Source organism: Tachysurus fulvidraco, chromosome 3, assembly GCF_022655615.1.
Source record: "Tachysurus fulvidraco isolate hzauxx_2018 chromosome 3, HZAU_PFXX_2.0, whole genome shotgun sequence".
Lineage (NCBI taxonomy): Eukaryota > Metazoa > Chordata > Actinopteri > Siluriformes > Bagridae > Tachysurus > Tachysurus fulvidraco.
Window position 1 is genome coordinate 10058127 of NC_062520.1, and position 25986 is coordinate 10084112.

General features: G+C 36.8%; 1 protein-coding gene across 3 annotated transcripts in view; it reads right to left on the bottom strand.

The window, feature by feature from the left end:
- Positions 1 to 1893: 1893 nt before the first annotated feature.
- Positions 1894 to 25986, bottom strand: part of col15a1a (collagen, type XV, alpha 1a) — a 72654-nt gene continuing 48561 nt past the window's right edge. For 2 of the 3 annotated variants that reach the window (XM_047811484.1, XM_027149959.2), the window contains 23 exons: positions 25397 to 25459; positions 23555 to 23590; positions 23381 to 23464; positions 23232 to 23297; positions 21297 to 21359; positions 19720 to 19809; positions 19013 to 19048; positions 18115 to 18168; positions 17894 to 17950; positions 16973 to 17032; positions 16648 to 16689; positions 14615 to 14636; positions 14323 to 14400; positions 14193 to 14218; positions 13838 to 13936; positions 12528 to 12669; positions 11960 to 12036; positions 10362 to 10490; positions 10095 to 10145; positions 8451 to 8513; positions 6715 to 6912; positions 6389 to 6498; positions 1894 to 2851 (listed from right to left, as the gene is read on the bottom strand). In XM_047811484.1, the coding sequence (XP_047667440.1) occupies positions 2593 to 2851; positions 6389 to 6498; positions 6715 to 6912; positions 8451 to 8513; positions 10095 to 10145; positions 10362 to 10490; positions 11960 to 12036; positions 12528 to 12669; positions 13838 to 13936; positions 14193 to 14218; positions 14323 to 14400; positions 14615 to 14636; positions 16648 to 16689; positions 16973 to 17032; positions 17894 to 17950; positions 18115 to 18168; positions 19013 to 19048; positions 19720 to 19809; positions 21297 to 21359; positions 23232 to 23297; positions 23381 to 23464; positions 23555 to 23590; positions 25397 to 25459 (1905 nt within the window). In that variant the 3' untranslated portion in view covers positions 1894 to 2592. The remainder of the gene's footprint in view (positions 2852 to 6388; positions 6499 to 6714; positions 6913 to 8450; positions 8514 to 10094; positions 10146 to 10361; positions 10491 to 11959; positions 12037 to 12527; positions 12670 to 13837; positions 13937 to 14192; positions 14219 to 14322; positions 14401 to 14614; positions 14637 to 16647; positions 16690 to 16972; positions 17033 to 17893; positions 17951 to 18114; positions 18169 to 19012; positions 19049 to 19719; positions 19810 to 21296; positions 21360 to 23231; positions 23298 to 23380; positions 23465 to 23554; positions 23591 to 25396; positions 25460 to 25986) is intronic. The other variant, XM_047811485.1, reaches the window with a different exon arrangement.

Here is a 25986-nt window from a genome sequence, read left to right on the forward strand (position 1 = left end):
AATTATGCAGAGCTTGTGTGTAATGAATTTAAATCGTTATGTGATGATGCTTTTTGAATTAAATCGATGGTTTGTGCGATTTGAAATGAATCTCCAGTGCTCAGCTGTTGTAGAAGCTCTTACCTTCTATATGAGTTCCATAACCCTCAACTCCACCACTATTACATTGCACCCTGAACAACACATTTCTACACAGTGTCTCTGTACATTCATACACACACACTGTCAACTTCACTTATGACCACTGTACATTTATTTACACACATTAACACACCTGTACAGTGTCTTTGTGCAGTAAATTCATACAGAAATCTTAGTCTCAGTCTCTAATGAACTTAATAGAGAACCAAATTCATGTAGATGCTTTCTTTCTTATTTTATTGTCCAAAAGTTTTCCCTTGGGCATTGATAAATTTGAAGCCATTGGAAACGAAAGCCTAATATTTTTAAGATTCTTAAAAAAAACAGTGCATTCTTTCTTTCTTATTATATTTGTTTTTATACTTTTAGCACCTTTATGCCTGCAGGTTATTACATCATAGCATTATAATCTTCCTACAGTGGAACTAAGAGGCCATGACAATGTGTTTTGTAAAGGTTGGTCTGGAAGAACTCGAATATCCTGCACATACTGTAGCCCTGACATCGAACCCTACTGAATACCGTTTGGATGAACTGGAACACAGACGTTACCCCAGACCTTCTCACCCAACATCAGTCCCTGACATCACTAATGCTTTTGTTGGTGAAGAAACACAAACTCACACAGCCACACTCCAAACTCTGGTGAAAAGCCATCTCAGAAGAGTGGAGCTTAATGTAAAAAAGGGGACTATATCTAGTATGTGATATTCAACAAGCACATATGATGTGTCAGTCAGGTGACCACAAACCTTTGACCAAATTTTCATGCACATAATTAGTACTGAAGCCAAACCTAACCATACACATAAGTACATAGGCATGACCTTGGCTTAACCTTAAATAATAGCTTTTATTAAAAAAAAAACAACAACAACAACAACAAAAAAACACCACACACATTTTTTATTAATTCTTTTATATTTATGGGGATGCACACACACACACGCACACACACGCGCGCACACACATACACTCTTCTTTGCTCCATTACACAAATTTTCACAGGTCTCCTCCTGACATTACTGTTATAGTAACTTCATTCTGAAAATGACTAAAAGTATATAAGACTAATACAAAGCAGAGATGAAGTAGATGGTGGGGTGGTGATAGGTTGAGAGTTGAGAGGGTTTGGAGTTTTTGAAGATTTTTTTTTTTAAACAAACTAAAAAAAACTTCAGCTTGTGGGAACTGTGATGCTTGTTGGCAGGGAATATAAGAATGCAGTGATGAAAGTCTGAGGTAAACCCCAGAACCTCACCAGAATGGACTTTGAGACAGCAAAATCTCATGCCAACCCTTTCTTCTGCCAGCCAGTGGCATTGCCAACACTCTCTGTTACATGCTCTTTTTAGGAGGTGCAAACATGCTTATAAATGCAGATCAAGTAAGTAAAATCATAGTAGTTATCCATTTTAAGAGAATTTATTTATCAAGGCTAGTGACACAACACCAAGGTCACTTGAGGTTAAACTGACACAGACAGCCTTCATGTAAACACTCTGACACAGGAAACATTTCTCATGTAAACTATTTAGATTGAAGTGTGACTTTAAGTAATAAAACGTTACCGGAGCCATTTATATAGTTAAATCTTTGATCAATTAGAGAGCTTTTTTAAGTTGACACTTTTATTAGTTATGTTATTTTATAAGTAATACTAATAATTTATCATTATTTTACCATGTCTTCATGAAACAAAATGTATTTTGCACAGTAAACATTTTTTTTTTAAAGAAACACAAGGCAATATATTTGGAAAAGAGATTTTATTTAATAAGCACCAGTGAAAAGAAAGAATACTCCTTACTTCCTTACCACTAACCACTGCTCAAACTGTTGGCCTAAAAACTGAAACAAAAGAAAATGAGGACTTGATCTCTCTCTGGAAAAAAATATATATTTGCAGTCACATTTCCAGAAACTACAAAAAAAAAAAAAAAAAAAGGAATATAATTTCATCAACAGACATGCTGTAGAAATTCTTCTTTTATAAAAGAGGCAAGAAATAGGAGCAGATTTTTATCTGAACAGCTGAAACTACTGTATAAATTACATATTTATCCTCAATTTTTGGACATTTAGATTATGTGCGGTCAGGTATAAATAAAACACTGAAATTAAATTAAATACTGACACATCTTTTGCTACTTGAAATGAAAAGATGATGTGAAAAAAAAGACATCTATGAATTTCCAAAAATTGAAAATTGAAAATACAGTGCATCAAAATGACTTGTAGGGATTGAAGACCCGGTGCGTCCCTCTGCTTAAACATCGTTATCATGCAGCTTTACATTGTGAGAGAAATGGCTTTGCTACAAAATGTCCATGTGCTCCAAAACCTGAGAATGGCTCTCACTGGTGGATCCTTAGTTTCTCATCAACGTACAGATATTTACACCTTCTGGCATGTTGACGTGTTGATGGCAGAGGTTTTCTGGTGTCGACGTTAATTTCTGTAATGCCAGCGTCTGGCGCGAAACTGTGCCCGTTGGAGTTCTTCGACGGTGTTGTGGTTGGTGTTGGTCTCGATGCACAAAATAACAAACTGGTTGGAGCAGCTACGGGTCTGCTGATTCAGGAGGCCACTGTAGAGGAAGGAAGCCTGACCCGTGATGGCCATGTCTCCAGCTCTCCAAGACTCGCAGTTCTTATCTTCCAGACGCCTTCCCCTCTCTGATGATCCATGCCATATGGCCTTTTGTGGCCTGCAGAGAGACGATGCAGAAAAACACAGACAGATCAGTGGAAATGCAGAGAAACTCAACTTGGATGATTCCAATGCAGACAATAATGAATGTATGTGTGAAGTAGTTGTGGCCTAAACCAAAAGAGTTCAGAGATATCACTATGACAATAGAGACACTGGAACACGCTAAATGGTAGTAATGGTATCACCTCAGTTCACAACTGGTCTTAAACAGAGATTTTCTTATGAATTTAAACAAGCTAACCACCTCGACCCTGACCGGGAAGGTACTAATGATGCAGTAACTAATTATTCTGCTTATCCTATTGGATCTGATTGGATCTCTAGTTTCATAAGACCCGTGGACCTTTCCTATTTGTATCTGTAGTTTTTCATATCAGTTATTTTTAGAAAAACCAATCGCAATCAACCGAATGATATAATGGTTCACATACAGTATGATTTCTTGCATTTTTTAAATCAAGAAGTGGCAAAACGTCTAAAAGATTTATTTGAGTAAAATAAATAAGAGAGCAACTAATTATCTAATAAAGTCTGGTATTATAGTCTGGTGAAGGTTTTCTTAAAATTTCTGAATGTAAATAACCTTCCATTATCCATCCTTCCATTCCAGCCTATCCCAGGAGACTTAGAGTACAAGACAGGACAATCACACACCCAATCCCAATATAAACAATTTTTTAGATGCTAAACAGCTGCAATTATCTCTCTTGCCAGGGGTGGAAACCAGAGTACCCAGAAGAATATGAATCATGGGGAGAGCATGCAACATCCAAACATACACATGGCAGAGGTGGGAATCAAACCCCTGACCCTGGAGGTGTGGTGCAAACAGGGTTAATCACATTTGAATGTGAATATACAAAAAAAATATTTTCAAACAAATAAGGTGTAAAATCACACAGTGATAAATCCTTTCATAAACAGCCAAAAGTAGTCAGGGTTAATGAAACCCAGCTTTAATCCTAATCTCTCCAGTGTTAGTTTAGCGGAATAATAACTCTAACGTTACAAACAGCTGAATGAAATTATATAACTATTTTGATAAATATATGGTCTGCATGGCAGCAGACAGATTTTAACTCTAATATATGCAGCATGTCTAGGCAAAAACTCTTTCAGATGCACGAATGTTTGAATTTGTGCCTGAAACATGCATCTCTATAATCTGAAACTAAACAGGCAATATACAGAAATACAGGCACATTCACAAAATATAGCAAAACTCTTAAATGAACTCTAATCTTGGCCTCTAAATTAGATTTTTAAGGTATAAATCATCTGGTTTTTATGGCAGGACTAAATGTCACAAGTCGATTTAACATGTTTTCCATGGATACCATTCTAAGTGTATTATCTAGTATAACAACATAGTTATTATTGCCCCCTTGTGGCCACAGATTTCGTGAGACGCATCAATCAAATTCAGAGGTTCGGTCCAGCGGGCTGGTTATCTTGCCAAAACTTGGGAGTGAAACCAATGACTGACCACAGAAAGCAGCTGGCTCTTCAATACACAAGCACTAAAATAAAACACACTTCTGAAATGTGTTCATCCCTTAATAAAAACTTAGCAAAAACCTAAAGAACATGGTGTTCACTGGCACCCTTGAACGTGCAATGGTAATATTTCATGGAATAATCTTTGGCAGAACAGCACATGATGAATAAAACGATCTATATTTTTGTGCATCCGCTGTCCATCTATCATAATCCAATGTGCCCAATGGTATTCAACTAATTTCTGCTAATGCAACACACATGCAGGCAAGGCTATACTACAGAAGACTACAGTAGTTCACTGCTCCTAGCTGTAGATAGATGCTCCTGGTTGACGCCCCTAGATTTCATCAACAGTATAAGTACTATTCATGCCAATACGCTGAAACAGAAGCTGAATCGCTTTAAAAACATCAGGTTTCACAATCAGCTCTAAAAAAAAAGATTTGCTAACCACAATTGCAGCTCTGCTGTCACAGTGGTCACGGATACAAAGCACATGTAGCTATATTTACCACCCAGAGGTATAAATAGACATAAACAGAGAAAGTACTGGCAAAGCTAGCTTTAAAAACAGACCGGTGGACAAATGGGGGAAAAATTGTCTATTGCAGTCCAAGTTTGTGGCTAGGCAAGCCATTATTTTTATTTTTATTTTTATTTTAATTTCAGGAAAAAACTGCAATAGATGGGTCTTGATAATGCCATCATGTCTACTATGGGTGTAACTAACTGGCACTATCTTTATCTGTTGTTTGAACTGTTTGTCTAGTGTTCATTAAATAGTTAGCAATAGCCCAGTGGTTGAAACTTTAGGTCACTGATTGGAAGTTTGTCTATTTAAAACCCTGCATCACCAATCTGCCACTCTTGAGTCCACTGTTGTCTCTTGCAGACAGCATCAGACAGATGCAGACAGATGGTATTGTAGCATCAGATCCCGAACCAGCAATCTGTGGCACTCCATACACTGCACTTTATTATTTATTAATGATTTACACCGGGCTTTAGATAATAATAGAATAGAATAATACTGCCATCAGTCTCGGACTGTTCTTGTTCTATACACACAATATTTCTTGCTGCAATTTTTGGGCATCATACAATGTTCACATTCATTCATTTTCTACCGCTTATCCGAACTACTCGGGTCACTCAGGCGTCATCGGGCATCGAGGCAGGATACACCCTGGATGGAGTGCCAACCTATCGCAGGGCACACACTCTCATTCACTCACGCACTCACACACAACGGGCAATTTTCCAGAGATGCCAATCAACCTACCATGCATGTCTTTGGACCGGGTTAGGAAACCGGAGTACCCGGAGGAAACCCCCGAGGCACGGGAGAACATGCAAACTCCACACACACAAGGCGGAGGCGGGAATCGAACCCCCAAACCTGGAGGTGTGAGGTGAACGTGCTACCACTAAGCCACCGTGCCCCCACACTGTTCACATAAAGAATCTAATTATTTTTTACTTGCCAGAATACAATAATAATTTAGAACACTGTATGTGACATATCTCCCACTATGCCACTTTATGACCGCATATATTGTTTACAGTTTATTATTATTTTACTTGCTTATTTTAGCCACTTTTTCTACCATGCAAGAGCTCTTTATAAATTTTGCACTGTGTCTGGGTAGGAGTACACAACTTAGCAAAAGGGTTTTATTACTGTATATATAGTTGCTTAAAGCACTCTTTCTGCACATGGCAGTAACCTGAAACATGAAGACTGCCTATGACTAATCCTTGTTATTCACATTAGTTAAAAGCTTCAGTCAAATTAGTAGATGTAAATTGTATTATAATACTCTTTTTATTGGTCATCCAGGTAAACTACACACTAAAATGTAATCTATATATATATATATATATATTTTAATCTACAGCTATGATCCTACAGTGCTGATGCACAAAACATCAGTCCCTTTTACATACATTCTATATAATATGCACTGTTTAGCTGGCCCTTACCATGTTTCCTAAAACAAACCAGATCTAGTTATATGAATAGTTAACTGACCAGAAAGGATCACTCATCACATCTCGTCCATCAAAAGAGTAGAGGGGGATCCCGGCAGGGAGAATGTGATTGGAGAAGATGCTTTCCCAGTTTTTAAACAGAACTTCACCCTGCAACAAATAGGATACACATTTTATTTAAATGTGCCCTGATGTAGAAAGAAAACATTCTCAGCTCAGACCAAAGAAAACAAGAACTGGAACAGCTTCATGACAGCTTTAAATCTCCTAAAACAAACAGCTCCTAGTCAGATTTTTACTGCTTTTGAACACCCCTCCCTTCTTAATAAAAACACATCTACATATCAGAGAAGACAAGTGGCTCACCCTGAGGTTAACGATGGGCAGGCTGGTACGGTAGGGTGGCTCTACAATGTCAATCAGGTCCTGTAGGTGGTGAGAAAGGAAAGCCCTGTACTCGTCTCGGATTCCCATGGCCTGAGCCTGCAGTCTGCACTGCTTATTCACTGAGTGAATGGAGCCCAGGTCCCCAGTCAGTGGAGTGTTCAGGGCAACCAGCCTGAGCTGTGAGACATATTTACCCAAACGATAAGTATTGTAACCAAAATGTGAGATTCATTTTACATTTTTACTACATTTACATCTGTCTTCTTCTTTTTAACAAGCATACCATACGTAATATGTGCAATATGTCATAATATTTAGCTTAAAATCGAAAAAGATTTATTAACAGATCTTTACAATTATGTTTTTGAATATATTCACCCTACACTGGAAATAGGGAATGTGTATCATATCAATATACATCAATAGGAATTAAAAAGAAATGACATTACAAAAAAGTACATTTCTCAACAAAACAATTTCATTGCTTAGATTGAATTTAAACACAGTTTTACACAGTACTACATCAAAATGTAGATACTGTTTTAGAACCATTAAATTGTGTAATCTCACAAGGAAATTGCTACTGATGGGAACTACAGTATAACCATACTAATACATTTAGACAATTAAAACATGAATGGTAGAATATTGCAGGGGAAATGTGTCTGTTGCAGGACATCAGTGGGTTTAAGTCTTAGATCAGGTTCACACTCTGTTTTTATTTTAATCAAGGCTTTAAAAATACATGCTCATATGATTTTCCATGTATACATGGAACTAAAGTATGCATTCGAATTAAATCAATTCAATGAGCTTTTTTCCCACAGTGTAAACTGTTATTTTACCCAACTTAAAATAATGTCAAACATGTCTACTATGAACTTTGTACCCAGGGATGATATTAGATAAGAGCACAAATGTCTAATGTCTCAGTAGCTTTTTCATCTCTACTATGTCATCTGTCATCTCTACATTTTGTCCAAGTTGTACTTGCAGGAGGCTATGTACAGTACTTAGAGTTGCTTCTCCAAAGGGAACACTACTGATTGAAAGGTTGTGAGTTCAAATCCCAGGACCACCAAGCTACCACTACTGGGCCCCACTTTTAAACTTCAGCTACGCAGATGTATAAATGAGAAAAATATAGGTTCCTCTGAAAATGAGTGTCTACTAAGTGCCATGATGTAAAGGTGTTCCAATGGAAGATCATTCATGTTCATCTAACCTTTAAATGTGTTTCTCATATGTGTATTTCAGATGTGTCTTTTTGCTATAAGTGTTCCTTAAGGGAGTGAAAACATTTGTATGATTTAACACTATTCACTACAAATTCAGATCAAATTCTAATAAAAAAAAATTACAAACATGCCTAAAGCACATAAACAAAACAAGTATCTCCTGTGCCTAAACCCAGCATGGTGCTATCATATTATCTTTTGTATACTTATGCTTTGGAGCATCAATCTTTTAAATGGACCTGCCATGGAGTTAGCTACTAAAATAAACCTAGACTGGCTGGGATGCCCTACAACAGGGGTGGATTGACAGCACCATAATTTATAGTCTAAAACAGGATACATGGAAACCACAGAAATACAAGCTAGAACTAAACCCATGATGTTTTTTCCTTCATATGAAACCATAACAAATAACAATATTGTGTATTTTTATAACTTAAATGAAAAGAATAGTCAGAAAAAGACAGCCATTCTTACCGCACTTCCCGTGTGAATTTTAGGTGTATTGCTGAGTCGAGGAGTCAATATTAAAGGGTGAGCCTGAACAGAATTAGAGAAGTTTTTTTGTAAGCTGATGGGTGTAAATAGTCCATCCTTATCATTATTTGTACAAACTTATACAATTATTTGTCTGCAGAAAGGAATATGACAAAAAAGTACTGTTTTATGTCAAGGCTAACATTATAACCAGGTAGCACTTAAAAAAAATGTGGTCATGCAATTTAGTTAAATAAATATTTAGCAAAAAAATTAAATGCATAATTTAATCATTATCAGTCATAACATAAATTAAGGTTGCACAACCCCTTCACCCCTTTACCCCCCTGCCTAAATCTGAGCATTTAGCTACTATGTGTTTAGCTGGGGATTGAGAGTAAACGTTAAAGTACAGTTGAGGCTAAAGGTTAGCATGCACCTAGTCTGAAGTTTACATATGCTTTGTCAGTATTTGAATGCATTGCCTTTTAATAGCATGAACTTGATCTTGAAACATCTTCTACAAGCTTCTCACAAGTCAGAAATTTTGCTCACTCCTCCACAGAGAAATGGTATAACTCCTTACTCAGACAAATTATCTCTTGGCTTCAGTTCAGGTGTTTGTGATGGGCACTTTCACTTTGTTGACTTTAAATCTACAAGACTCTTCTCTGTTCTGGCACCAAAGTGGTGGAATGAACTTCCCCTAGAGGTCCGGACAGCTGAGTTACTGGCTATTTTCAAGCGGCGATTGAAGACCTACTTATTCAAGAAACACTTCAACTAGCACTTCTTTCCTTATCTTTTGCATAAAAAAAAACAAAAAAAAAACCTTTAACACTTTTTCATTGTAACTTTGAACAAATGTTTTAAACTCATGGTATCTTAAGTATGTAACCTAGTGAACCAGCATTAATGTATTCAGTGTTAGAGATTTAAGCACTTATGTACGTCGCTCTGGATAAGGGCGTCTGCCAAATGCTGTAAATGTAAATGTAAATGTAAATCATTTTGTAGACATGATTAGGATCGGTGTAGATCACTGAAGACCCAGCTGCAACCACATTTAAGATTTTTGACTGATGTCTTGCATCAGTATTCCCAGATTAGGGGTGTCTAATCTTATCTGCTAAGAGTTGGGAGCAGGAGTCACACTTGATTCCACCTGTTTAGTCCACTAATTTTGACTTTCAGTAGACTTAAATGTGGTTTCTGATTGGTTGGAATGAAACCTGTACCAACACAGATCCTTTTCGGATAAGACCGGACACCCTTATTCTAGATAATCAGTCCTTTTTCAAGCAAACGAAACAACAGTACAAGATAATGCTGCCACCCCCGTGCTTTACAGTTGGTGTTTTTCACATTAAAGGTCTCACCTTTTACATACATACAAAGCATTGATTATTAAGGCCAATCAGTTAAACTACACTCCACATGCAAACTTTAATCTGACATCTTCATGCCAATATTAGAGCAGGGGCTTCTTCTTTTGCAGGACATGACTTATTAAAGCAAACATGGTCTTTGTGATCCCAAGATTTTTAAGTTTGCATGCAACTGTTAGTGCTATAAAATGACTTGCTACAGCATTGTCTCATATCACACAAAAACAAAGTGCTTATTTCAATGAAAGAAACTTACATCATCTTGTGAGAGAACAGTAGGGGAATTCACCTCAATTAACCCACCAAGCTGAAAGACGAAATAAAAGAAAACATGGCACATATCCGTGTCCTTCAGCTCTGATCTGGCTAGTTTTTAAACATTTGATATGAAAATAACTCTCAAATACCATTTGATGTATTAAAAGAGATACAGGGAATGGATGTTAGGAAATGCTATACAAAAATATTCTTATACAGATACAGACTACATATATAATAGAATAAAAGAAAAGCAAAATATTACCTGAATCTCTCTCCAACCCCCTTGGACCTTGAAGTACAGTTTACTCGTATCCCTAACCATGGACAGTGTTCCCTCTTCAACCAAGTGCGACTCATGCTTCAAGGCATAAAGATTTGGGTATTTCTTAACCTGTAACATTTAATTCAATTTTATTTATTTGTGTAGACCTTTTAACAATTCATATTGTCTCAGAGCAGCTTTACAGAATCATAGAAACAGAATAAAATTGAAAAGTTTAAAATTAAGTTACACTTTATCTCTTACATTTATCCCTAATAAGCAAGTCTGAGGTGGTAACAAGGAAATACTCCCTGAGATGATATGAGGAAGGAACCCATTCTCATTTTTGTGAAACTGGACAGTAAATAATTAGTTATGGCAAAAATATAGACCGAACATGTAGCATGTTAATGCATAAATAATACAATTTTGTGTGCGTAAGTCAGGGCTCTCAAGTTTTGAAGACAGGCAAGCGTGACATCTCCACCCCCAACGGCACAAGAACAACAAGACCCCCCCCCCCCCATTTACCACCCCCACCCCCCCCCCCCCACCCACACACACACCCAAAAAAAAAAAAAAAGTATAATGGGGGAGTTGTTGTGTTTGGTAAGGATCACTGACCGCAATTTAACCAAATACAAAGTATTATTAATTTGTGCATGTGTGCGTGCGTGTGTGTGTGTGCGAGAGAGAGAGAGAGAGAGAGAGAGAGAGAGAGAGAGAGAGAGAGAGAGAGAGAGAGAGAGAGAGAGAGAGAGAGATTATGACTGGTGTTGTTTATTATAAGTGTGTGTTGCCTTTTTGGACTCCTTTATCATTTGTAATGTTGCTCCCATTTAAAACAGTTTGGCTCAAGCCCAGACATTTTTAGGGTCATGATTGAGGACAATGTTCCGCCCAGAGTCAAGCTGTTTCATGTTGAGGTTTTGTTCAAACCGACCATCGAAAATACCCTCTCTAATTAATGTTTTTTTTTCATTGGTTGTTGTGTTAAATCTCTAAGTGTCAGGCTCGACTAAGCGGTGCGGACTGAGACATTTTGGGCGCTGCGGCATATTAAATATATGATAAATTGTCAAAAAGTTTTTCTGCGTGAGAATTACGATGTGTGGCGGGAGAACGTGACAAAAGGCCCAAATGCTGACTGTCACTCTCAATGCATGACACTTGACAGCCCTGGTAAGTAGATTTTTGGGATGGCTCATTAGGTACCTGCTTATTCACACTTCTAAGGTTGCCAGATTTAAAAAAGGATCTAAACAACCATTAGTATAACTAAGACCTTGTCTTTAAGCCCTGATAAATGTTTTTGGAATAGAAAATGCCATGCCAACATAATAAAATAAAATTAAACTGGAATTCATGGTTAGAATTCCGAGTAACTGAAACATGCCTCTGTTTTTGCCAAACTCCATTCCTTGTGTCCTTTATAACAGTCGTGAGTAGTAAGAACTGAGACTGCAGTTATGCCTGAGGTCTGAATTCAAATTTGTGCAATATCATTATTCTCTCCTCGGTATGAAAATGTAACTCATCTCTGAATATGACAACTTAGTGTTGTAGGTTATTAGTGTGTGATTAAGAGTGTCACTCACTGAGCCAAAGCCACCAGCAGCTGGTCCTGGTGGACCAGGAGGACCTTGTGGTCCAGGTGGACCAGTGATAACAGCACCTGAAATCACAAGAATACTTTACTATGTACTTATCTCTTGTTCATTACTGAATACAAAAGTTTCTGATGCTTCCACTAAGTGGCCACCTGGTGCTTCATCCCAAGCATGTATCATCATCATCATCATCATCATCATCATCATCAACATTATCATCAGAAAGGGAAGTTTAACCCCTTAAGCTTATTATTTGGTTTCTTGTAGTTTTTATTTACTGTTAATATTTGATTATGTAATTACAAAGTCAGAAATCTGAGTGAGGACCTGGCAACAGTTTCTGTGAGTTTAATAAGGTATCAACAAGACTGTTTTTTTTTTAAACCATGATTGATGCTTCAGCCAAAAACATTGTTGCAAACAATTATTAGGGAGTGCAGTACAAACCATAATGCTTTACAGTTTTTATTCTGTACAAATTTCTTCTGAGGGTTTAATACTGTGCCAAGAAAAAAGCAAAGAGAATGTAACTGTTTATTAAGCTCTAATGTCTTACCAGAGCTATAGCCGGGAGGTCCGGGAGGTCCGGGAGGGCCTCGGGGTCCGGTAGCACCAGGTCTCCCAATACCAGGAGAACCAGGAGGCCCCTGAAGTCCTGGACGACCAGAAGGTCCAATGATTGATTCTCCTTTAGGTCCCTTCAGAGAAAACCAGGAATATTACAAAAATGCTACTAATTATTTACAGTGACAGATTATTAATGATTTATGAATTGATTATCAGCTACTGCCACCAGAACAACTTCTTTCAGCTTGTGGTACATGTAGATTTCTCTGCTCTGATGTTAGTACAAAACAGGAGTCATTTATTAGCTGCTTGTTATAGCATTTGAAATCTAATTCATGAAGCAAAAGGGACCCACTCTACAAAGTGCACTCTGCCATTATTCTCATAGCAGTTTGGACCTTATTTTTTTTAATTTTTTTTTGTTTTGGATGGATTCATTTTACATTCTGAATAAAGGCTTGCCAACCCATCCATTTCTAATTAAACGAAACATCGGAGCACTTACAAAATTTAAGGCAGCTTGTCATCAGGGCAATTATTTTTAACAAAGGCCCATCAATCATAAATTTCCAAAGTAAAAAAAAAAAAAGATCAAACGAGCAAACAGTCTAGAGAAACTGGGTGAGTTTGATGAGGAAAAATACAGATATAAAGAAATAAGATTGAAAGTGGGAGGCAGCGACAAAGTGGAAAAATGTAAGGAGAACAAAACAGAAAAAGATCAGAGAGATGCGAAAGCAAGATAGAGAGCAAGGCAGAAGGATAAAAGAATTAAAGAACATGCAATCAATCTATCAGAAAAGGTCAGTGTTTTCAAAATAGCATTATCTATACGGTTACCTGATTTACAAGACATGTGTAATGTTTTGTGTGTGTGTGTGTGTGTGTGTGTGTGTGTGTGTGTGTGTGTGTGTGTGTGTGTGTGTGTGTGTGTGTGTGTGTGTGTGTATGTGGGTGGGTAGGTGGGAGTGTGTGCATGTGCAGATGTATATGGATAAGATAGGATAGTATCAAATAACTCGATCTTCACAAAAACGTACATCTTTCTTCAGATGTAAGTGGATGCAGGTGTGTGTGTGTGTGTGTGTGTGTGTGTGTGTGTGTGTGTGTGTGTGTGTGTGTGTGTGTGTGTGTGTGTGTGTGTGTGTGTGTATATACATGTACTTAGCCCTTTATGTCATGTCACATGTCCTTAAATTGATAAAATATTGTCCCAACAATCACTGCAAAAATATTGTTTTATATCTTTTTATCTAAGAAGGTGTGTGTGCATGTGTGTGCATGTGTGCGATTACTGACCACCAACCCAGATGTTCCAGGCATCCCTGTTGCCCCTGGCATCCCTGCCTCGCCTTTCTCTCCCTTCTCTCCCCGAAAGCCATAGTCACCTTTTTCTCCCTGTCTCTCACACACACACACACACACACACACACACACACACACACACACACACACACACACACACACAAACACACACACACACGTAAGAAATGTAAACATATTCACCCAGAACATATGCACATGTAAAATAACCACACATAAACTTTTCCTGATTAAATGCAGTCAGGTTTAGGTTTACGTCTAACACGTTTTTATTTCATGGTCTGGTGACAATCATCAAAGAACGCGAGATCATTAGGCATCTTCAACTCACCATGGTGCCTGCACGCAGCATGGTAACTGTGATAGGGACAAAAAGTTCATAAAAAAACAAATAAAAGATCAGATACCTAATGTGGTGCAGATTTATATATAGTAGATATAAACATTTAAAAGTGACATACTTGTAGGACCTGGAGGACCAGGAAGACCCCTTTCACCCTTCTCCCCTTTAGCTCCAGATGTTGAACAGCTGGCTCCCTCTTTAGGAGACAAATGGGGAAAGCAAGCAAAAATCCATCATTTGGGGAATTGTACTTTATTAAGAAAAGGAGAGTTGCTTCGGTGAAAACATTGACTATTGACATTATAGTTATTTAGCTCTTCATAAAAAAAACATATGCCTTACTTCGAGTCATGTCAGCTTTTATTATATTAACCAAAGGGACAGTAAATCAGCAGGATGTTTCAACTGACCTGCAGTAGAATTGCTGTTGGTCTGAACACAAAAAGGGAGAAAAACAAAGAATTACAGGTCATGATGAAGGGCAGAATTTAAACGGTAGTAAACAAAGTAGTGTTAATACAAACAGAATGATTTTAGAATGAAACCATGTGGGAAAGAAATCATGCACTGGACAAACAGGACATTTAGTCCATGGAGCAGAAAAAAAGGGAAAACTCAAACGTAAAACACTTGTGTTATGTGCACGCATGTTTTTCATCAGACAAAATACAGTGGCCTTGCTGCTTCTTGTGTAGTAGTATCTATCTATCTATCTATCTATCTATCTATCTATCTATCTATCTATCTATCTATCTATCTATCTATCTATCTATCTATCTATCTATCTATCTATCTATCTATCTAGCTATCATCTATCAATCTCTTTGTCTCTTTGTCTGTATTTCTGTCTGTATTTCTGTCTGTCTGTCTGTCTATCTGTCTGTCTGCCTGTAAGTATGCCTTCCTGTCTGTCTTTCTGCCTGTCTCTCTGTCTGTCTTTTTGCCTGTCTGTCTCTACTGGACTACTTTACATACAGAAGAAACAACAAATGAGAAGTCACATTAATCACAAGAGTTTGAAATTTCCACTTGTCTCTAACACAAAAGCACAAATCATTTGAGTTTTGTCAATATATTTGTTTTGATATATTTGATTACTTCATGATCATATTTGGTTAGTTCATCACCAAAAGAGCAGCAAACGTCTCTGTCATGCAACATGCTCATCACTGATGGATTTCAGCTTTTAGAGTGTTACCATTTCTGTGCTGTTTCCAAGTTCAGCGATTGACTAAAATTGGGCATAGACTTGTTATTAGATGATGTATAGTATATAGGATTTAGCTTTAGATTGTGCACTATAAAGAAACGGCCAAACAAATTTCATGTCAGTCAATTCACTCAGTCGAGGCTTTACACGGTTGTCAAACAATGTTCGTAAAGTAAATGGCATGTTTTCACAATCAAACTGAACTTTTGAACTCACACAGACAGACTTCAGATGTTCTACAATGACACGAGTGTCCAAATAAATCCAATACCCAGTGTTCTGTAGGTTTTCCTTCCAATCAAGCAAGAGCAAAACCTGATTCACTTCATTTAATAGTTTTTTCATATTCATTAGAGGTCTTTATATACTGTAAGATATATCAGGAGTGTTCTAGCTTGGCTGAAATAAAATCCTTCAGTTACACTAGATTTTTTTGTGGTTATGACACCTCAGATCTACAGCTACTTCAAGTTATAAAACCTCATGCGATTGCATTATGCAGGATAGACATAGGACAGAGGACAAGCAATATAGTGTTTTGCCAAAATGAAAAAAATAAGCTAAAACAAACTAAAGAAATACTCCAGTTTTTTTCCAACCTAATCTCTACCCTGTCCCCGACCCATTTCCATGTATTGACAAAAGAGTTCACTCAAATCTTTCTCGTAATGGAAGTTTATGGGAATTTTTTAAAAGATTTTAAACAATGCTTTGAACTACACCCAATAATTGTTGATGTCTTGGGATGTGACACATATGTGAAAATGTCCTATCAAAATGTTTAAGTTCTAACACAAGGGGAATGCAATAAAAAGTATGTCCAGTTATTTACACTTTTCCAAATGTTTTGTGATATTATAGTGACTCTAGAAGGAATATAAAATAATACAATTTTAGAGCTTTCATTGAACAATACGTAACAAAATTCTACAAATGTAATATTTAACTGACTGACCAATAAATGGCCTTAGACTCTTAAGTAAGTATTAATAATGTTAATGTTTTCCTGTTCTTTTCTCAGTATTGTCTAGCATGCCTAAAAGACGTTTAAAAGACGACATGCTGCTTCAGGTCAAATCACTGGATTATTCCTTTCATTTGAAAGACATTACATTTAACTTTATTGACTATATTTTGACAAAAGCACCATATATCAGGTCTGAGACACACAGTGAGTGTGAAACAGACTCTGTGGGTGAGTCTGTATACCAGTGCACGACCCACGTCACTTACGGCTGTTTTACAGTGGGGCCGTGGAGGAATCGGGAACACTGTCTATAAACATGTGAAGGTACAGTAGACACGGTGAGTCACTGAGTCACATTTCAATATGATTCAATTCAATTCAATTCAATTCAAGTTTATTTGTATAGCGCTTTTTACAATGGGCTTTGTCTCAATGCAGCTTTACAGAACAAAAACACAGAACAGAAGTTAAACATAAGGAGAAATTAGTAAAAAATAGTAAAAAATTAAGATATATATAGTTCACAGTGTGTATGTATGTAGAAATAAGAAAATACATTAAGAAATACAGGGAGAAACAGGTTACACTTACTCCTTTGGGACAGTTGAACATTCCGGGACGTCCAGGTGGGCCAGGGGGACCAGGTGGGCCCTTGTATAGACGGAGGATGGAAGAAGAGATAGACTTTAAATTATGCAAATGATTTTTGTTTGCCAAATATAAGTGTAATAAGCATTGGATAGATAATGAATATAATTAACGGATATAAATAATGTAATAAACTAAAAAATGACATGAAAAATATTGCTGCTGGTAGTAATAAATGGATGAGGTTATCAGAAAGATAAGCACTTAAGTGGCTAAGGTTCTGGGTTGTTGATTGGAAGATCTATTGACAAGCTACCCTTAACCTTGCTCAAGCTCCGTGTGTACTATTATATAGTTGACCCGGTGCTCTGAACCTAACGTCCAAAGCTAGGACATGTTGAAGAATAGAATTCCACTGTGCTCTAGTGTATTCCAATAGAAACGACTTCATTTTCTAAATAATATGCATGGACATGGACACGGTAAACAGTTTAGTTTCCAAGCTGTTTTCTATGTTCTCTCCATGTGCTGACATGCTGTTGTTTGTAGATTTGTTTTAGAGTGCAAGCCTTCCTTTAAGACCAGAAAAATGTTCTACGTGTCTAATTACAGTACAACTCAGTGTGTGTACGCGTTTTAACCACTGAGTTAATGATGCTCTTCATGAAAATGAGCTAAAATGAATAGATTAAAAAAAAAATAGTTAGTGATTCCATCCTGGGCTTAAGCATTTGGGGAAGCTGTGTATTTTTATTGCACTGTAATGCTTTTCATAGCAGGAAATAACCGCAGAACACTAACTAATTAATGATAGTTTTAATGTTATAGCATTTAATTATTAATGCTTTAGTCTTCCCCACGGCTTAACGTTCATCAGAAGGATGCTAATGTTTCTACAGCTGACTGTACATATGTGATATATACCGGTAATCCATTTGAGTCTCCCTTTTCTCCGTTACGTCCGTTCAACCCAGGCCGACCCTACAACAAGACACAGAAGAGGTCTAAATATTAATGTGCAAACCATATTAACCCCAGTCACAACATTTGACCATATTTGGAAGCACAACATCTTCATTAAACACAGACAGCCTAAGAAAATATGTTGGATTTGCATGGCAGAATGTTAACTTATGTTAACTCACTGGGCGGCCAGGAAATCCAAATTCCCCTTTGGGTCCCCTTGGTCCGACCGGGCCCTGTTTGATAAAGCCAAACAAAGAAAAATCATGACCTTGAGGCATGACTGTCTTGCAATCAATACTGTAGTCTTTATAACAGGTGCACAGGCAAATGAAGTCAAGCTGCAAGAAGAGCAACGTGCCAGAAAAAAAGGAAAAAAAAAGGAAAAGTGTTCCACTTGGTCTATTCCAGTGCAGGCAACTCTGGCCTCACAACATTTTCCAAAACACTTTGAACAGAAGCAGCTGTAGCAATGCAAGAAGAAGGCATGGGGAAGAAATAAGAAAATACTTCAAACTAAAGTGTGGTAAACAAAAGACTAGCAAGTCAAATAGTCATCTATCTATCTATCTATCTATCTATCTATCTATCTATCTATCTATCTATCTATCTATCTATCTATCTATCTATCTATCTATCTATCTATCTATCTATCTATCTATCTATCTATCTATCTATCTATCTAAAGTTAGTAATAATAGTGTCTTGGCACTCACCATTTAAACAAGCTGTCCTGTCCTGTCCTGTCCTGTCTGTCTGTCTGTCTGTCTGTCTGTCTGTCTGTCTGTCTGTATATCTATCTATCTATCTATCTATCTATCTATCTATCTATCTATCTATCTATCTATCTATCTATCTATCTATCTATCTAAAGTTAGTAATAATAGTGTCTTGGCACTCACCATTTAAACAAGCTGTCCTGTCCTGTCCTGTCCTGTCTGTCTGTCTGGCTGTCTGTCTGTCTGTCTGTCTGTCTGTCTGTCTATCTATCTATCTATCTATCTATCTATCTATCTATCTATCTATCTATCTATCTATCTATCTATCGAATGTTAGTAATAATAGTGTCTTGGCACTCACCATTACACCAGGCAGTCCAGGAACACCACTGTCACCCTAAACATGTTAACATTTTCACATAATGAATGAACACATAACAAAATCTTCAGAACCAATGGAAATTCATGTTCAAGTCAATAACATGCCCACTTGTAAACAATACCACACAAGGCTAATGGATCCAAGGCACGGAAACCACACAAATTAGTAATGGAGGAAACACTACACTGAAATATTTGTATAAATGAATCCATGCAAAAAGTTACTGTCACTTTTGTCCAAATAAATCAATGTGAAATCCCGTCTTCCAGTCCCTATTTAAACTGCTTGCTGACATTGACATATTCTTCAGTGCTGACCTTAACACAGTCACAAGCAACACTTCTAGTTTTATGTTATTATAGACTTAAGTACGAAAGACAAAAATGATCTGGATCATGTTACCAATGAGCATTTGTTAAGCTCCATCCATCAGTGAAAAAAACATTTGTTTAATGTAGCATTATACATGTTTATTATTTGGTCGATTTTCATTTCCACAATAGTTATTAAATCACTTTTAAATGACTAATTATTTTTATGTGTTTTCTGATCTTTTCATTGCTACTGTTTGTTGCGTTTTAAAAATATATTTCACAATTGACCACCTTTCCTACTCTTGCTCTTTTCCTTTCCCACTTCAATTTTTAAAGCGGTTACAAAGATAACGTTCATTAAACAGAAGGCACCTTGAGTCCTTTTGGTCCCTGAGGCCCATGCACTGCAGACAACGGTGATCCATCTGCACCAATAGTGATCCCTGGTTCTCCTTTCTCACCCTACATGCATACACACACACACATACACACACACACACACAGAGAGAGAGAGAGAGAGAGAGAGAGAGAGAGAGAGAGAGAGAGAGAGAGAGAGAGAGAGAGTCATGCATGCACATAAATAACCAGCTGAAAAACAAATAAAAGCAAATCCACACAAAATTAGACAAAGTTCTAGGATAATTTTAGTTTTGACAAACTTCAAAACTTCAAAATTGTAAATATAACCATCCATGAATCCTTATGTGGTATATAAATCAGATATAAGGAAACAGATTTATGGAACAAACAATACACAACATGTTTTATAGTGATGTTCTTCCATTCAACAATATTTTCTAAATTGAATGCACTATGGTAAAATGTACGTACGTGAAGGTACCAAATTTGCATTGAATCTCGAAAAAGCTCCGTTTCAAATGCTTTGATTGCTTTGTCGCTTGCTAAAAAGCGTCATCATGCGCATAAATAGACATAGGGTTAAAGAATACTTAACAAACGTTTTTATTTTAGCACAAAGTCGCAGAGATTCTAACCAATTTGGTTGTGTGGTTTTGTTATTATACATAAAACACACAAGTGTTTTTGTGATTTCAACGAGCAGACTACTAAAATACTGTAACGTGATTTAAAGAGACCTTTCAAACAAGGCATCACAAATTATACCTGAACTGATAGAGTCTGCAATAGAGGAAAGAGGAAAATACCTCCTAACCTCTGGGCAGGACGGTTATGCAGCTACAGAAAGCAGATGGTTGGGATATATATATATAAGGATTCACATACTTTCCCCTTCAATCATCTTATTTGAGAGTACATATAATTTCCTACAGATTATTGTTTGGGTTGTTTTATTTACTAGTATGATTTCTAAAGGTTAGATGACAGTTTATGAGGCATTTATGGTGAAATCCAGAAAATTACAAAGAAACCCATGAAGTGTTTTTCACAATAGACAAACAAGTACCGCATACATATGCACGCACACATGGGCAAGGTAATGTGTGGTATATATATACACATGCACGCACACACACTCAGGAACTCACACACACTTTCAGGTTAATATAAACCATATGCCAAAGAAAGCACCCGAGGACCTTTTCAGAAGAGGTTAGTATTGGATAACAATCTCATTCTGTTTGCTGAGTAGGTCTGGACTGAGTTTGCTGGTGTAAGGACTATGTGTGTGTGTGTGTGTGTTTGTGTGTGTGTGGGTCTGGTAGCGATTAAGCTCTTACACATCACTGCTTTGTACTTGCCAGAAACTCAATATGGAGACACGCTTTAATCTTGAATTGAATGCGTCACCTCTCCGATTAAAATCTAACACATATAGTTTGCTTTTAGTGGCTTTTTGGAAGATTGAACTTTTAACATGTCAATGACAGAAATTACATTTCTGGGTTCCTAAAAACTCAAATACGGTTACTAGCATAAGTTAATCTGTTAGGTGACTTTAGGCCAGGTTTCCTCATCATCAGCCTTACCTTTAACCCTGGGGGGCCCTGAACTCCTGGGATGCCGCGGTCACCCTTTGGCCCTCTTGGCCCCTGAAAAAAATTAAATGCAAAATGAAAACTGGTTAAAAAGGATTGCTTAAAGTCCATCAGTTACCAATAAAGATTCCAAATGATTCCAAATTCCAAATGCTGCATTTCATAAAAACGTTAAAATTTATATTTTTAAACAGATGTAACAGACAGCGTCAGACATTAAACAAACTCACCAATTATTTAAAAGCAAATGTCACTGGCTGGGTGGCTTTATTCCTCTAACACCTCAGCAATTTTCTAATTGTCACAATCAATATTTATTAAAGATTGATGCTATTTAATGTTATGAGATTTCTGCAAAAGAAGTTATTTCCTGTTATTGCTTACAACATAAGAATACAAAGAATTAGTCCTTCCCCGATATTGACTTTTTTCTCAGTTTGTTATGCTACAGAAAAAAAAAGTTCATAAGTCTCCTAAAGAAACAGATTTACCTCTAACGGATATAAAGCTTTGACACTGTATTCTCCTTCCACATATATAAACATCTACTTGCAGAAAACTTCACTACAACAATTTTCTACTGTACCAACACATCTTTAGAATGTTTCTCATTTTTAGATTCGATGGAATATCTGCCAAGTCAAGAGTTATTAATATAGAAATTATGATGTATCAGAATGAGCGTTGGTATAAGCATGTGATATGCCGTTTCAGCCTGAACTTGTCTTCCTTGTCAATAGCTATTTAAAAAAAAAAGACTTTCCTATATATATATATATATATATATATATATATATATATATATATATATATATATATATATATATATCCTAATCTTCCTTCTCATTAATATTCAAATGCTCTTCTTCATAAATACTGTCTTGAGAAGAAAAAGTTGAAGACATTTTTCAGCTTGGTGTTTTGAAGTTTTCAGTATAAAGCCCAGCTGGATCTATTATCTTCAATCACAGGCTTTGTATCTGATCTCTTAAAGGAGATTTAAACACAAAATTTAACTTTATAGATGTGAGACTCTAGAGTCCAGACTGCTCCTCTGAAATACAGCAACAGAAGATATTTTCCTTAGTGTGAAATTAGATCCGTTGAGGAAGAGAAGACTGCGCCTAGGTCAAATACAGACTGGAGACTAGAACTGGTTCGATTTAATGATGCTCTCCAGTTTTTATCCTCCTTGATTTTTTTGTCACAGTTTGTCCAGGCAGCATGACTAATGCACTGATCATTTACTGTTATGAAATGATTTTCACACATAATCATTCTGACATGTTTACACAGTGACACTGAAAGGTTTTTGAATGAAAATATAACAATAATACAGAACAATACAAGAACCAAGAACCAAGTGTCTATAAGCTTTTTTGGAAGGAGCCTCTAGTTTCAGAACTTTGTAACAATCTGAGATTAATCAGTAACTTTAAAGGAGCAATGAAAACCAGGTTATAGCATCATAAACACACAATATTTGAATCAGTGATTTATGTGAATGGTCTAGAGTATTTTTGCTGTCCTTTATTCTGCATGCCCTTATGAGCTGTAAGCTCATTGACTAAAAATCAACTATTGCTCCTTTAAGCATTTCTGGGTCAGAAAGTCTCCGGGAGTGATTTCTTTTGGTAAAAGAAAGTCTGCTGTGGTATAAAAGACATAAAACACCAGTGCTTCTGTATATCTATTTCATAACAAGCTGAACGGCTTCACGCCATTCCTGATCATTGTCCTGTAACATCGCATGTAAAAAGTGTTTTATTTCTTATAGTTCTCACTTTTCTACAGGTGGCACAACAAAATTGTCAGTAATCTGCTATTGCATGATTATTATACCACGTTATTATATGTCAGGATTAGACAACTACATTTTTTAGGATCCAACATTATTGAATACCCGTTAAAAGGATGGAAACTCACCAAAGGACCTTGTGGTTCAAATAGCCCTGTGAAGTTGTAAAGTCCCTCAGTATCATTCACCAGTAACTGCCATGTAGAGAAACAGATAAACAAATGCGTAAGCAATTTTTCAATTAAGGATATAATCTAGATAAAATAAATGAACTCACATCCTGAAGGTTGATGAGAGGTCCGGGAGGTCCGGGCGGCCCTGGTGGACCAGGAAGGCTGACTCCATCTAAACCTCTTTCTCCCTAAACATGTTTGAGTTTATACAATGATTTACATAGTGAAATACAGCAGATAGAAATGGATAGTAAGATACAGAATGTTTGGGAACATACCTTCTGCCCTATTTCCCCTTTCTCTCCTTTTTCTCCCTGGATGAAAGACATAGTAAAATAAAACTTATCACCATTTGCTGAATTTAAAATCATAAAAAGAATAGGAGCTCTGAAATTTTACATTTAGATGACTGCCATAACTGGCATAGACTTTCTTGATTGCTTTTTATCCCATTTTTATTTGAAGAATGGTTTAAGAAACCACTACAACATAATCTCAGCAGTCATTTTATTAGGAACAGCTGAGCTTCTGTTCCTTTATGCAGTTATACAATGTGGCAGCAGGTGAATGCATATAACCATGCAGATACAGGTCAAGAGCTTCCGTTCATGTGCACATCAAAAACAAGTCTGAGGGGAAAATATGATATCAGAGGTAGAATCTGATAAGCAAAAACAGACTGGTTCAAGCTATCGGGCTTACAATAGCTCATCTTTTACAACCATTATGAATTTTTTTTCAGTTGAGACTCCTCAAGAACCTGAACTGAACTGCACATAACAAACACACACATGCACACGCACACGCACACGCACACGCACACACACACACACACACACACACTTACTCTAAACTGTGTGAAGTGCACCGAACTGTATTAAACTCAAAAACACACCCAAACACTCATTCACTATACATCTATGTCTACGGAAACACACACATTAAACTGTTTACTTGCTGTTTCTGCACATGCTGTCTTGCACATTCACTCAATTACTGTTTTGACACCACATTTCAATACATCATCCAACTGCTGCTATTACACAAGTGTATATATGTTTACAAAAACCCTCTTTGTTTAGAATTCCTCTATACTGTATAATAGAGAATGCACAATATTTTGTATATATATAGTCCTGTAGTGTTTTGTATTGTCTTTTGTCTGACACTGTTTGCACTCGGTTGCACACGATGCACTTTAAATGGCTAAGACAACTTACTTTAAGTCCTTAGTTCTAGGTTGTTTTATGTAGCACCACAGTCGTGGAGAAACATTGTCTCATTTCACTATGTACTGCGTCAGTTATATATGGTTGAAATGACAATAAAGCTTCTTGGTTTGACTTGACTTGAAAAGTCTCTTCGAAATCTTGACACATCAAACATTGAGGCGGATGAGCTAGAACAGAAGACCACATCAGGTTCCCCTCATGTCAGCCACGAACATGAATTTGAGGCAACACTGAGCACAGACTCTATCAAACCAGACATATGAAGAATGGAAAAAAATGGCACCCGGTTTTGTTACAAACTTCAACTGTCCAGTTTTAAAGGGTTTCGTCCCACAGAACTGCATTTTCACTAAAGTTTTTTTCATTTTTGCACCAATCTATATAAACTATATTGTGTGTTACTACAGGAGAGCGTTAATTTCTGAAATATTCAAACCTGCCCAGCTGGCACCAAATATCAATCTCGATAAAATCACAGTTTTTCTCCATTCTGATATACAGTGGTGTGAAAAAGTGATGGTTTCCTGATTTTGTATTTTAACAGGGGGCAAACACTTTTTCACACAGGGCCATGTAGGTTTGGATTTTCTTTTCCATTAATAATAAAAATCATCATTTAAAAACTTCATGTTGTGTTTACTTGCGTTATGACTAATATTTACATTTGTTTGATGATCTGAAAAAACATGCAAAAGAATAAAAAATCAGTAAAGGAGCCAACACTTTTTCACACCACTGTACTAAAAGGACATTGACTGAAGTGTAGTGTCTAATATTTCTAGCAGATTTAATGCATCCTATGTGCTAAAAGCCAAATGTTAGAGCTAAATAATGCTGATAATGTTGTGTTATTTTTAAGGTTTTACTTAAGGATCAGGATATACTGACATTTCTTCCAGGAAGTCCAGGTAGTCCAGGTTTCCCTTCAGGTCCTGCAGGTCCAGGCGCCCCCTAGAGGTGCATATGAGAAATAATCTTCAGAAAATCATCATCTTCTTATGTCTATAGTAAAATGAGTATTTGGATTCTATAAACACATACGAATATTCTGCTCTACCTCTGATAAAATTATTAATAAACTGATGTCACACCTGTATGTCATATGCATATTGAACTAAAACCCTTTAACTGTGCTTTTCTCCAGTGTGGAATATATAAGTTCAAATAGACAGACAAGCTTTTTTCTCTATCAAAAGATGTCTTATACACTTCCTCTGTATAATGAGTGTAAAGGAAGGGTTAAAGATGAGTGTCGAGATCTTCTGACCGCAGCAGATGTGCTGTTTGATCATTTTTTGCACAGTAGGGATTATTAAGTAAATTAAATCCTAATGGGAAGCAAATGGGTGGGAACTGCAGGCTTCCTTTGGCAATGAGGAACAGGAAACTTGGAGCCTCATTTATCAAATATCATCATGTGAGCACAGTCCATGTTTGAGCAGAAAAAAGTGACAAATGAGAATCTAAGTGGAATTTAA